The sequence below is a fragment of the Crocuta crocuta genome, unplaced genomic scaffold (genome assembly GCF_008692635.1).
Source record: "Crocuta crocuta isolate KB4526 unplaced genomic scaffold, BGI_CrCroc_1.0 scaffold35, whole genome shotgun sequence".
In the NCBI taxonomy this organism is placed as follows: domain Eukaryota; kingdom Metazoa; phylum Chordata; class Mammalia; order Carnivora; family Hyaenidae; genus Crocuta; species Crocuta crocuta.
The window spans coordinates 5,071,752-5,082,789 of NW_027530625.1; the positions used below are offsets into that span (position 1 = coordinate 5,071,752).

The 11,038-nt window shown below is 57.8% G+C and overlaps 2 protein-coding genes across 2 annotated transcripts in view; one reads left to right on the plus strand and one right to left on the minus strand.

Annotated features, from left to right (window-relative positions):
- Nucleotides 1–267: 267 nt before the first annotated feature.
- On the plus strand, nt 268–3,628 carry BBLN (bublin coiled coil protein). The gene is made up of 2 exons (XM_077768305.1): nt 268–442; nt 3,149–3,628. The coding sequence occupies exons 1-2, from the start codon at nt 364–366 to the stop codon at nt 3,319–3,321; spliced, it is 252 nt and encodes an 83-aa protein (XP_077624431.1). The 5' UTR covers nt 268–363; the 3' UTR covers nt 3,322–3,628.
- A 948-nt stretch (nt 3,629–4,576) lies between these two features.
- CIZ1 (CDKN1A interacting zinc finger protein 1) overlaps nt 4,577–11,038 on the minus strand; it is a 15,496-nt gene continuing 9,034 nt past the window's right edge. Inside the window, exons 11-17 of the mRNA XM_077768306.1 lie at nt 9,985–10,230; nt 7,970–8,057; nt 7,386–7,499; nt 7,026–7,184; nt 5,535–5,604; nt 5,261–5,382; nt 4,577–4,921 (exon numbers count right to left, since the gene is read on the minus strand). Of these exons, the coding sequence (XP_077624432.1) occupies nt 4,706–4,921; nt 5,261–5,382; nt 5,535–5,604; nt 7,026–7,184; nt 7,386–7,499; nt 7,970–8,057; nt 9,985–10,230 (1,015 nt within the window). The 3' untranslated portion in view covers nt 4,577–4,705. The remainder of the gene's footprint in view (nt 4,922–5,260; nt 5,383–5,534; nt 5,605–7,025; nt 7,185–7,385; nt 7,500–7,969; nt 8,058–9,984; nt 10,231–11,038) is intronic.

Here is an 11,038-nt window from a genome sequence, read left to right on the forward strand (position 1 = left end):
CATAGGAAGCCTTAGAAGCCACGCGTCTCAGATTTTGCCCACGCGGAGGCGCACGCTCCGGAACTCACAGGTCCCCACCTGCAGGAAGGGCACCCCACCCCTCTGCCGGGCTCGCTTGCCCTAGCTGAGGGCCTGCACCCCCACCACCTAGGCTCTTCAGCCCGCAGCCCCGGAGAATCACACCCGGAGACCTGGAGAGGGGCGGGGCTCGGGGGCGGAGCTCGACTGTGAAGCAGGGTGTGGGCGGGACACGGTACGTGNAGCGTTCCATCCGGCGGCGCCACCTTCCGCCCGGCGCCGGCTGTCGGCGCGACGGTCGCTCGGTTCCGTCATCGTGCTGCCCTCGCGGCGCCGGAGCCCGCAATGTCGGGCCCCAACGGGGACCTGGGCATGCCCGGGGAGGCGGGCGCGGAAGGCGAGGATGACGGCTTCGGGGAAGCAGGTGACCCAGGGGCGCTGCTGAAGCGACCTTTGCTTTCTCAGGGCTGCCTCCTGGAAAGGAGAATCGGGGTAGGACTGGGGGCTTGGAAGGGACCGCAGAGCCCTCCCACCCCTCGCTCCTGGGTGGGTTTCAGCTGCGGGCACCGGCCGGGGGTTCAGGGCGAGCACCAGTGAGTGGGTCCCTGGAAACCGCAGCATTGGAGAACTGCAGGCAACCGGCCCCGTTTTACAGATGGGGAAACTGAGGCCGCTTCAGGGTCACTCGCCCTTTTGGCATTTGCTCCAGCCACTTCCTCCAGCCCCTATGGAGAGGGAAGCTCCTGAGGGGGCTGGGCGGGTGGGCCGTTTTGGCTTAGCAGAAGGGGCTGGGTGGGCGAATCCGTCCTGCTGAGTCAGCATTCCCCAGCCACCTTTGCTAGTGTGACCTGGAGTCTTGGCGAATGTGACCTGCTTACAGAGCAGCCTGTTGCCTATACAGCACTGCGGGAGCGGGGTGGGGGTGGAGAGAGAACCATCAGCCCCCCTTTCATCTTTGGGAGCCTCAGTTTCCCCATCTGTAAAATAAGAATAATAATTAGTGACTCTTGCATTGAGATGTGTCAGGATTAAATGAAAAAAACAAAGGGAAAATAGTAGGTTCGAAGCATGCAAGTGGGTGAGTGGTTATTATTCTCTTTAGTGTAATAAAGATGGGTTTCTCAAGTCAGAAGGCAGGACCTAGTAAATATGAGATAAGTATGGAGTCTGCTTTTTGTTTTGTTTGGATAACAGCTTTATTGAGCTATAATTCACATACTGTACAATGTATTCATTTAAAATGTACATGTCAGTGGATGTTAGGATATTCAGAGTTGTACATCCATCACAATAGTTTTAGAACACTTTGATCACCCAGGGTCTGCATTTAATAAAGAGGTAGAGGGCCTCCCACAGGGTGGCAAGTGGTGGGCTGGCCAGTTTTCCCTCAGCACTGCAGGTCAGCAGCGGCCAGATGTGTGTAATTGAGCCCACCACAGTGGTGGGAGCCATCCGGAAAAGCCACGTAAGTGTCACAGTGAGTAGACGTTGGCAGATTCACGGGACTTAGTACAGTGGGGAGGAGGCTTAGAAGGCAAAGCTTAGAACTAGGAAGTGCCCTTGACACGGATAAAGCCTGACCCCAGTGCTGTGGAAACACTCGCCTCCCCCATCCTGTTTCGGGCCTGTGTCTCATGACACAAAATGTACCGGGTTGATAATAACCGTCTACTAAGTACTTGCTGTGGCCAGACCCTGTCTGAGTTCTTCATGTATTTGAATCCTCACGACAAGCCAGTCCTTAGTCCCTTCCCAAAAGACGCAGTCACTTGCTGGGGTGGAGTAGAGCTGGGAATGAAACCCGTGTGCCCCTGCTATCTCTAAATCTTGGCTATGCCACCAACCAGCTGCAGGATCCTGGGTAGGTCCCTTCCTTCTTGGGCCTCAGTTTCCCCATCTGTACCATAAGGGGGTTGGACTCTTAAGATCCAGCGGAGACTTTCCAGGACTCTGTGAGGTGTGCCAGCTCTGGATGATGGTGCTTTCCCCCCCAGAATGCAGACGCACCTGCACCCATATCCCAGACACACTCCTCCAGCCCTGGCCTTTTCCAAACACTGCCGGCCGCTTCCCCTTTGTCCCAAGCTGGCACCTGAGTGTATCTGAGTCATGGGCTGGCTCAGAACTGGGTCTGCAGTGGGCACAGGCCCAGCCCTTGGATCCTAAGGGACATTGTGTTGCTAAGAGGCAGGGCAGGAATGGCCATGGAGGAGGGAGTGACAGTTTCTGGTGGACACCAGGGAAGGCTTCTTGGAAGAGACGTTTTGAACTGGTCCTTGAATAGCTGTTGTGGTTGAGGCATTCTGAGTGGCAGAGACAGACGGGCAAAGGCAGAAAGGCTAGAAAGTCAGAGGCTTCATGCATTCATTCGTTCAACAAGTGCATATAGTGTGGCCGTGAGGGCGTCAGGGGGGCCGCAGTGAACACAAGGGCATTCCCCCTCTCGAGAGCTCTGCAGTCTGGTCAGGGAGACAACAGCAGCACACACAACAGTCAGGCCAGAGGTGAAGGCTGGCGGTGGAGGTATGTGGAGGGCAAGGCGATGAGAAATAGAGGCCTGATCTGGTCTGGGGCATCGGGAAGTCTCCCTGTGGCAGCACCCATGCTAAAACTTGAAGGAGGGGAGGGGGAAGAGGGGAAAGGAAGACAGAAGAAGGCCGCATTGCAGGCGGAGGCAACAGCAGCCTCTTCTAGCACCTTCCTCCTCCTCAGGTGGGCAAAGGCGGGTGGGGAAAGGAAAGAGTTTGGGAGGTGGGGCCAGAAAGGGGGCGGGGCCTTGGGGTTGGGGATGTTCTTTTCCCTCAGGACAGTGGGAGCCGCAGTAGGGCTGGAGAGTAGGGCCTGCCTGGGGTGGGCTCCGGCCTCTAGGCAGCGGATGTAGGAAGTGGAGAGAAAACCTCCCCCGGACCACCCTGACCCTAGGAAAAGGGATGGTTCGCCAAGGTGTTATTTCTTCAAAGCTTTTCATTTTTGGTATCCACCCATTTCTGATGGTGACACAGAGACTCAGGAAGGAGTAGGGACTTGCCCAAAGCCCTTTTGTCCCCCAGGCCGGGAGACAGGGTTGGGGGGGGGGTATTTATGAGCCCCGAGGAGACGGGACCTTGGCTCTCTTTTCCCTTCCTCCCAGAATATGCTGCCATCAACTCCATGTTGGACCAGATCAACTCCTGTTTGGACCACTTGGAGGAGAAGAACGACCACCTTCACGCCCGCCTCCAGGAGCTGCTTGAATCCAACCGACAGACGCGCCTTGAGTTCCAGCAGCAGCTCGGGGAGGCCCCTACTGATGCCAGTCCCTAGGCTCTGGGAGCCTCCAGCCAGCCCACGCTGTGTCTTCCTGGGCTAGGCTCTGGCCTGGGCACTCACCACCTGGCTTAGATACCTTCTTAAGGGCAGGCCTGCAGGTCCCCTAGTGGGTATGCCTTCCCCGGGCCACCCTCCCGGTACTCCCTGTGGCATGCCTGGGCCAGCCCCCAACACCTGACATCCCCTCCTGGGGTCAGGTGTGGGCCTACGTCCCACCCACCTTGCCTGCCTGCCCAGTTCCAGGGCACTCCCCACTCCGCCCAGGCCTTGAGCATCCACATTAAACGGGTCTCCAACATCACTCTGCCTCTCCTCTGTACCCCGGGGTGGGGGCCTCAATGGCCGCTAGAGGTGAACAGGTCAGTGGGGGCATCCCAGGCACTGATCGTGCACTGATGGTTCCCGGGCCTGCTGGTAGGCCTGGGTTCTTAGCTTTCCTGTATTTCTGGACACAGAGGGTACAGGTGAGACAGGGCTGCCTCCCCACCTGGCACACCCCTGGCCAGCGGCTGCCTCCGGCCCAGGTGAGACAGACAGCATCCCACATGCTGTGTGACCCAGTATGATACGCTCAGCTTCTCTGTGTCCGAGGGCTTTTCACTCAGACAGCCAACAACAGTTCATGCTGTGTAACCTTGGGCATCACCCTCTTGCTCCTGGCTCTTCTCCGCTGGCCAATAACCGGGTTGGTCTGGCTGTCTGTCGCTAAGGGTCTTTCCAAATGGGGAAATAGCAGAATTGAAGAACCAACTCAGCCTCGCTCCCATTCACGGATGATTCATCTTGGGGCCGCCTGACAAGAAGGGCGGGACCCGAGGAGCTGGGAGGGCCCCCACCCCTGCACTTCCACGGGGTGCAGCCGGAGAGGCCAGCACAGGGGCCCAGAGCTCAGGCCCAGGACCGGTTGTATGAGCTTCAGCAAGTCACTTGCCCTTGCTAGGCCTCTGCACCTGTTCCTTCACCTGTAATTTGGGGATAAGAGTAAGACCTGCCCCCTAAGGTCCGGACTCTGAAGACTGAAGCAGGTCTAAGTTGAAGGTGCTTTCCTAGCCCTGAAATCCTCATCGAGAGGGAAGCAGACTGTGGGGGAGGTGAAGCGCCTTGTGACCCCAGAATCCCTGGTTAGGGAGCCCGTCTTTGACCCTCCGGCTCGGCCACCACCCCGTGCCGGAAGAAGATGGGTGCTGGCTGAGACTGGCAGGGCTGCCCCTTCCCCTGTCCACCCAGACAGAAAGGCTGCTGGGCCCTGTACAGCCGAACTACCTTCTTTTATTAGATTTTCAGTACAAACACCAACCATGTCAAAATTTCCACACAGACTTCTAGAAAGCATAGCAGACCTAGGCTCAGACAGGACGGGCGTGAGGAGCTCCCTCTGTCAGGATCTGAGGCGGGTTGAACGCCGGGGAAGTGGGGGCGAAGGGGGCTGGGCGGTCACCTTGCTGGGGGTTTTAGCCGTGTCCTGGGTGCTGGGCTGGGTGGGCATGCGGCCGCCGGAAGTGAACAGAGCAGTCAAGGCGTTCCGGGCGTTGATCGCACACCGGCGGCTCACGGGCCTGCTGGCAGGGCTGGGGTTCTTGGCCTTCTTGTATTTCTGGACACAGAGGTGGCAGGTAAGGCAGGGCTACCTCCCCACCAGGTGTGCTCCCTGCCAGCGGCTGCCTCCCCAGGCCAGCTGAGACTGCACTGGACACACTGTGACCCTGTGTGATGTACTCACCTCCCCGCGCCAGAGCTCTGGAGCCAAAGCCTGGCCCTCGGCAGCACCCCACCTCCCCCCCCCCCCCCCCCCCCCCCCCCTTNGGCTCACAGGGACAACAGAAAGAGCTGGGCCCCAACCCTGCTCTAATTCCCCCTGTGGGCAGGGCCTCCTATTGGGGGGCTGAGGCCTTACTCATCAGCTAGACCTCGTGGGGCAGGGAGCCTGGCTCACCTGCAGGTTCTCGAAGTGGGCCAAGGACTTGCAGTGGGAGAGCTGTGCCCCCGAGTTGCTGTGGTAGAACTTGTGGCAGATGCGGCAAATGTACCCCATCACGGGCACCAGGAAGTCCACGCCTGTAGGACAGCAGAGTCTGTGCACTATGCACTCATGCCCCTGGGCCTGGCCAAGCCATGTCCGCTCTCTATAGGGGCCCATTTGCTCACCACCCTCTGAGTGGGAGGAGGGGAGGGGACGAGGGGAGGTGGGGTCAGGGCTCGGGTCTTACCGTATGCGGTATTGGGGCTATAGGTCTCTGAGCCTTTCCACTCCTCTATGGACATATCTCTGGACCTCACCTGGAAACAGGCAAGTGTGGGCCTCAGCTCTGGCCTCCCCTGAGCTCTTCAACACTACGCCCTTGCTTCTCAGGAGGATGATCCCCAAGAGGTTGTGGGTGGCATTCTCTGAGCCTTTGCACATGCCAATCCTGCCAGAGTGCCCTTCCCAATCTATACTTTTGGGGTTCAGCCCCATCAGTCCCCTCCTCCAGGAAGCCCTCCTGCCTCCACAGTGGCCATAATCCATGCCAGGTGTGCCCAACACATCACAAGGGTCGTCTCTGAATTCCATACCAACCTTCTAGGCTTCACTCATTTTACAGAAGAGGAAACTGAAGTCCAAGCCCACTAGGCTCACTGGCCCACTGGCGGAGGAGGAGGGTAGTTAACCCTGGTGGGCCCCAAGCCCTCGGGACTCAACCACAAGCCCCCCTGCCAGCTTCCTGAATTCCTATCTGATGTTGCAGTGACCTCTTCAGGTGACTAAGGACCCCTCATCTCACCTGGTGGATGCGAGCCCCTTCCAGACGACGCCATCTGATTCCAGCCACGGCAGCCCCACCGTGTTAGTAGCGCCCTCCTCCACTTGCCAAGCAAACCAATGTGCCTTCCAAGACTGACAACCGCTCCCATTTGCCACCCCCACCTGGGGCTTCGGCCCTTCCTTAGAGCTTGAGCTGGGACTATTAGTTCTAAGCAGAGGAAACTGGGGCTCAGAGAAGTTGAGGGGCTCCCCTGAGGTCACACCACTGCCGACTGCTGAGTAACAAAGCGGCCTCACCTCAAACCTGCTTAGGGCTGGAGGCCACCCTGGCAACCCTCCATCCACAGCCCCTCCACGATGTCCCTTTGGGTGCCCCCCCACCCCCTGGACTGCAAGATCAAGCTCTGGGAGGGCAGGGCCAGACCTGTATCCCCACGAATCCCCACATCGAGCACCAGGGCCTGGGGCCTGGCTCAGACCAGCTGCAGTGTTAGGAGCAGGGCTCTGGCATCTCACTTCCTGGCATCCAAGCCGGTGAGTCTCTGCCAGGAAAGTGCTCGGTACATACCTGGCATACGGTAACTGCTCAAAAAGTGCCGTCTGCTATTGCTGTCGTCATCATCATCATCTTATGCTGACACTTCCTGTTTCCCCTGCATAACTCCCTCCATGCTGTTACTGGCCTAGGATGCCCTTTCCCTTCCTCAACCCAGGTCAAAATTTCAGCCAGGCTTCGAGGTCCTCACCCATGTAACCGCCTGCCCTGCAGTCGTGATGTGTATTTACACCTAGTCATACGGAATACAGTCCTATTTGTACTAAATCGTGGCATGCATTCGTGCCTACAAATGCCAGCACCGTGCCCCCTGGCCCCTGGTAGGTGGGGTGAGGTCCCGCCTGGTCTGGGAGCCCAGCCTCCAGCCTGCCTTCCACCCCCCTCTCAGCCCCCAAGTACCTGCTTGCAGAACTCTTCCTCAACCTCGATCTCTTCTTCTTCATCTTCCTCCTCCTCCTCCTCCTCCTCCTCTTCATCACCTTCAAAGCAGCCCACTGCGTCCACTGTGATGAAGTGGTCCTCATCTTGACCGGCCATCTCCTTCTCAAGCATCTTCAGCTGCCCAGGAGAGTGGGCCAGGGCTCAGGTCAGCTCTGGGCAGCCGATGTACCACACCCCACCCGCCCCACAACTTTGAGCGTCCTGATCCCTCTGGACCTGCTATGAGTTCAGGCTGGGATAAATCTCGACTTGCTGTGTGGCCCTGGCAAAGGCTCTGTGCCTCTCTGGGCCCATGTCCCGTGAGGGAGCTGGGGTTACCTCCTTGGCTTTGTCCTTATGCCCCTGGGACTTCACGTGCTCCACAAACTTGCGGGGGGTCTTGAAATAGCGGTTGCAAACAGTGCAGAAAGGTCGCAGGGATTGCTTGGCGATCTGGGGAAAGTAGGGCAGGCCGAGTGGGTGGCACGCAGTGTCCCCGGCTGCAGCCAGGCTGTGCCCAGTGGGACCTCCTCCCCCGCCTGCAGGCTACCACATCTGTAATCAGCTGGCTGTGCTCCACCCCTTCACCAGAACATGGGCAAACACACTCCCTGCGCTGTTGGCTACAGGACGGGATGGCAACAGGGCAGAGAGAAGACGAGATGGAGAGAGAGAGGAGCCGTCAAGGGAACCCCCACCAGCCTCGTGGCCGAATGGCAGGCTGAGATGGTGCTTCGCCCACTTGGACAGATGAAGAAACTGAAGCCCAGAGAGGAAACAGCGAGAAGCCGCGCTTCTGAGTTACGGCCATCCAGAGACAAAGGCTGCCATTTACTTTCCATCCCCCACCTCAGCTCCCTCCTTCCCAACCCTGGGCTTGGAGACAGACTTGTGGAACCTCCGCAGCGCGCAGGCCCTCATACCTTGTGGTCCTGAGTCCTGCGGTGCTGAATCAGGTCCCCCATGTAGTAGACCTGGCAGGTGTTACACCAGCGCCGCGGCGGGGGCTCGCTGAATGGCGGCAACCGAAACAAGTACAGAAGGTGGGACGCTGCTCTCGCTGGAGACAGCCGCCCTCCCGAGATGCTCCCCACACACGTAATGCAGTTCCAGCGGGATCTTTTTTAGAAACTTATCAGTGGTTCTGAGATTCATCCGGAAGAATACTTAAACCAGAATAATGACCAAGGAAACTTGGGAGGCGGGGAGAGATCGAGAAGCATTTGGGATGCCGGGAGGCTGGTAGAACCGTGACACAACTAAGTGTACCTGACCTTGAAAGCTTGATCCTTCCGTTTAGATGCCTTGTTGTTCCTGGAGCTGATCTGGCCCCTCCCCCATTCCTGGACCTGTCCCTGTCCCACTAAGCAAGGGACCCCTCCGACGCCCCAAAGGGCCACCGCCACAGCATTTTCTACAAGGGACAAGGAGGACCTGATCCCTTCTCGGCCCCTCCTGGAGGGTGGTGAGCTCTGGGAGGCCAGGACTCCATCCCAGAGTCCCAGGGCCTGCACGGGATCGGCCCAGAGTCTCGGACTGCGTTGCATGAAGGGAGAGGCAGCCAGTCTAAAGAACTGTCGTGTTCTGTGTGGTCTCAGGGGGCCAGGCCAGGATTCAAGGGGAGACCTCATCAGGAGACAATTCAGTGAATCTTGTGCATCTGAAGCCTGTTAACAGATGGGCCACATTCTTCTACTTTTCTTGTGTCACGAGATCCCAAGCTCATTCTGCAAATGGCAGTTTTGTACCTGTTCTAACCTGATAGGCTGCATCATAGCTGTTTCCAATTCTCGGGAATTCCCTGCTGTTTTCCTGTTTGTTAGCTATTCTACCAAGTGGACAAGGCTGATCTAACTAATCCCACGGGTTTGGATATTCTGGAAAGTTTCCAGTTAAAATCTGTCACCATCACGTTCCTCCTCAAGGAACACCTGTGAGTCATCTTTCTCCTGTATTTAGGAGTATTTCACCAAAGTACGATTCCTAGGTCTGCGAGCAGGTTTAAGGATCGAGAACATACTGCGCAACCACGTATGGGGAAGTTCAAAGAACCACCTGATGGAGACGCCGCTGCCTCTGGAGAGAGTGCTCCATCACCCAGAGCGTGCAGGTGGGGAGCTCCGAGCTGTGACCCTCTGTAAGTGCTCATGGCTAAGTCCCCAGCCACTGCCCTGGGGCCTGTCCAGCCTGTGAAGGGGATTGACTCGGCCTCTGTAGGCTTTGTTTCATTTTGATTCTGAACTAGCTGCTATCATTTTGAAATTGAGAGGCTTCACATACAAAGCTGGGTTTCTAGATTCTCTGGAACAGTTGGGAGACCTGGAGCTGAGGGGTAGCTGTTCTGTGACAGAGCCCATGTCCCCAGCATGGCCTGAGGCAGCACCAAGCTGCTCTCCCCTCTCCCCTCACCCACCCAGCAGGCCTCCACGACGGCCCACAGGGGTTGAAAGGTCTCATACCTTCCACCAGGCCTTCTTAGCCCAAGAGCTAGTTCTGGACTCCAGGAGGGCACGTATTTTGGGTCAGTGAAGCCTCCACGGCAATGAGAAAGGGGTAACGCAGTATAGCTGTAACCTAAGGCCACACGATGACGGATCCTCACCATCGTGCCCCCACCCCGGCTGGGGTCAGCACATATGCCAGGGAAACAGGGGTCTTTGCCGCAACCCATTTCCTTCCCATGCGGGTGGTCCCGCTGTTCCGGCCTGGATGGAGCCTTAAGAGGCTATCTAGTTCATGAGTTCTAACATTGCATCCTTCACCAGGCCATTTTACAGATGAGGAAAACTGAGGCAAAGAGGCCTCTGGCAGAGGGCGATGCTTAACTCAAAGGCAGGCCTTGAAGACGGCAGACTCGGGGCCCCTCCCAGCTTTGCCTGGCCGGCAAGACTGTCTACCCCCCACCCCAGGACAGAGCCTCCAAGGCCCCCCCACTCACTCGTCCTCTCTCTCCAGGACGTCCCGGGGCACGGGCAGCAAGGACAGGAGGCAGGCTTGGCTCATGTGCTGGATCTCCCCGAGCCGCTGCTGGTGCTGGGCCCCCGACATGTGGTCCTGGAACTCCTGCAGCCGGCAGGAGCGAGGGATGGGCATGAAGAACGAGCCCCGGAACAGTGGGTAAGGGGGGGGGGTGCTGGGGAGGAGGCCTCCAGCCTCGGCTTCACGGCCACTCCACGGCGGCCGAAGCCACCCCCTTACAACAGCCCCGTGTGGGCCACAGAAGGATGGTGGACTGAAACACCAATTGAGCACACAGCAGCCAGAGCTTCGGCTCCTCCTGGAGACTGTGTGGACCCCTCAGAGACAGGGAGCCGATTAACCTCCAGATCCCATGGCTCTGCTCCAGATGACAGAGGTAACAATAGCAAGGGTAATAATAATAATGATAGCAATAATGCTGTTGTTAACGCACTGCTCGCTGCTCCGGGTGGTGCCTGGGCTCCTGATTTCTTTCTTTTTAATTTTTCTTAAATGTTTTTAATTTATTTCTGAGAGAGAGAAAGAGTGTGAGCAGGGGGGGGCGGTCAGAGAGAGAGGGAGACACAGAATCTGAAACAGGCTCCAGGCTCTGAGCTAGCTGTCAGCACAGACCCCGATGTGGGGCTCGAACCCACTAATAGTGAGATCATGACCTGAGCCGAAGTCGGACGCTTAACCGACTGAGCCACCCAGGCGCCCCTAGGGCTCATGGTTTCAATGTCAAGTCACTGAATCCTTGGAACCTCCCGGTGAGGTGGGTTCTAAGGGTTTCTTCATCTGATGCGTGAGGAAATGGAGTAGAATTCACCTTCCGAGGTCTACACAGCTAATCAGGGCTGATTTATACCTGGCCTGTCGGACTCTAAAACCCTAACTTCCTGGCTGACCAGGAACTGTTTTCAGGGCAAACCACAGCCACCCGGGACGGTGCTTGCGGGGCCCCTGTGGCCTCTCAGGCACCGCGGGGAGGCCCGGGCCTCCCCCAGAGCCCCCCTCCCCCCGCCCACCAGTCC

Bases quoted from the DNA above. Each gene is read 5' to 3' on its own strand.
- BBLN (XM_077768305.1), top strand. From the start codon at position 364: ATGTCGGGCCCCAACGGGGACCTGGGCATGCCCGGGGAGGCGGGCGCG. The intron at 443-3,148 runs GTGACCCAGGGG...CCTTCCTCCCAG, and splicing joins TGACGGCTTCGGGGAAGCAG to AATATGCTGCCATCAACTCC.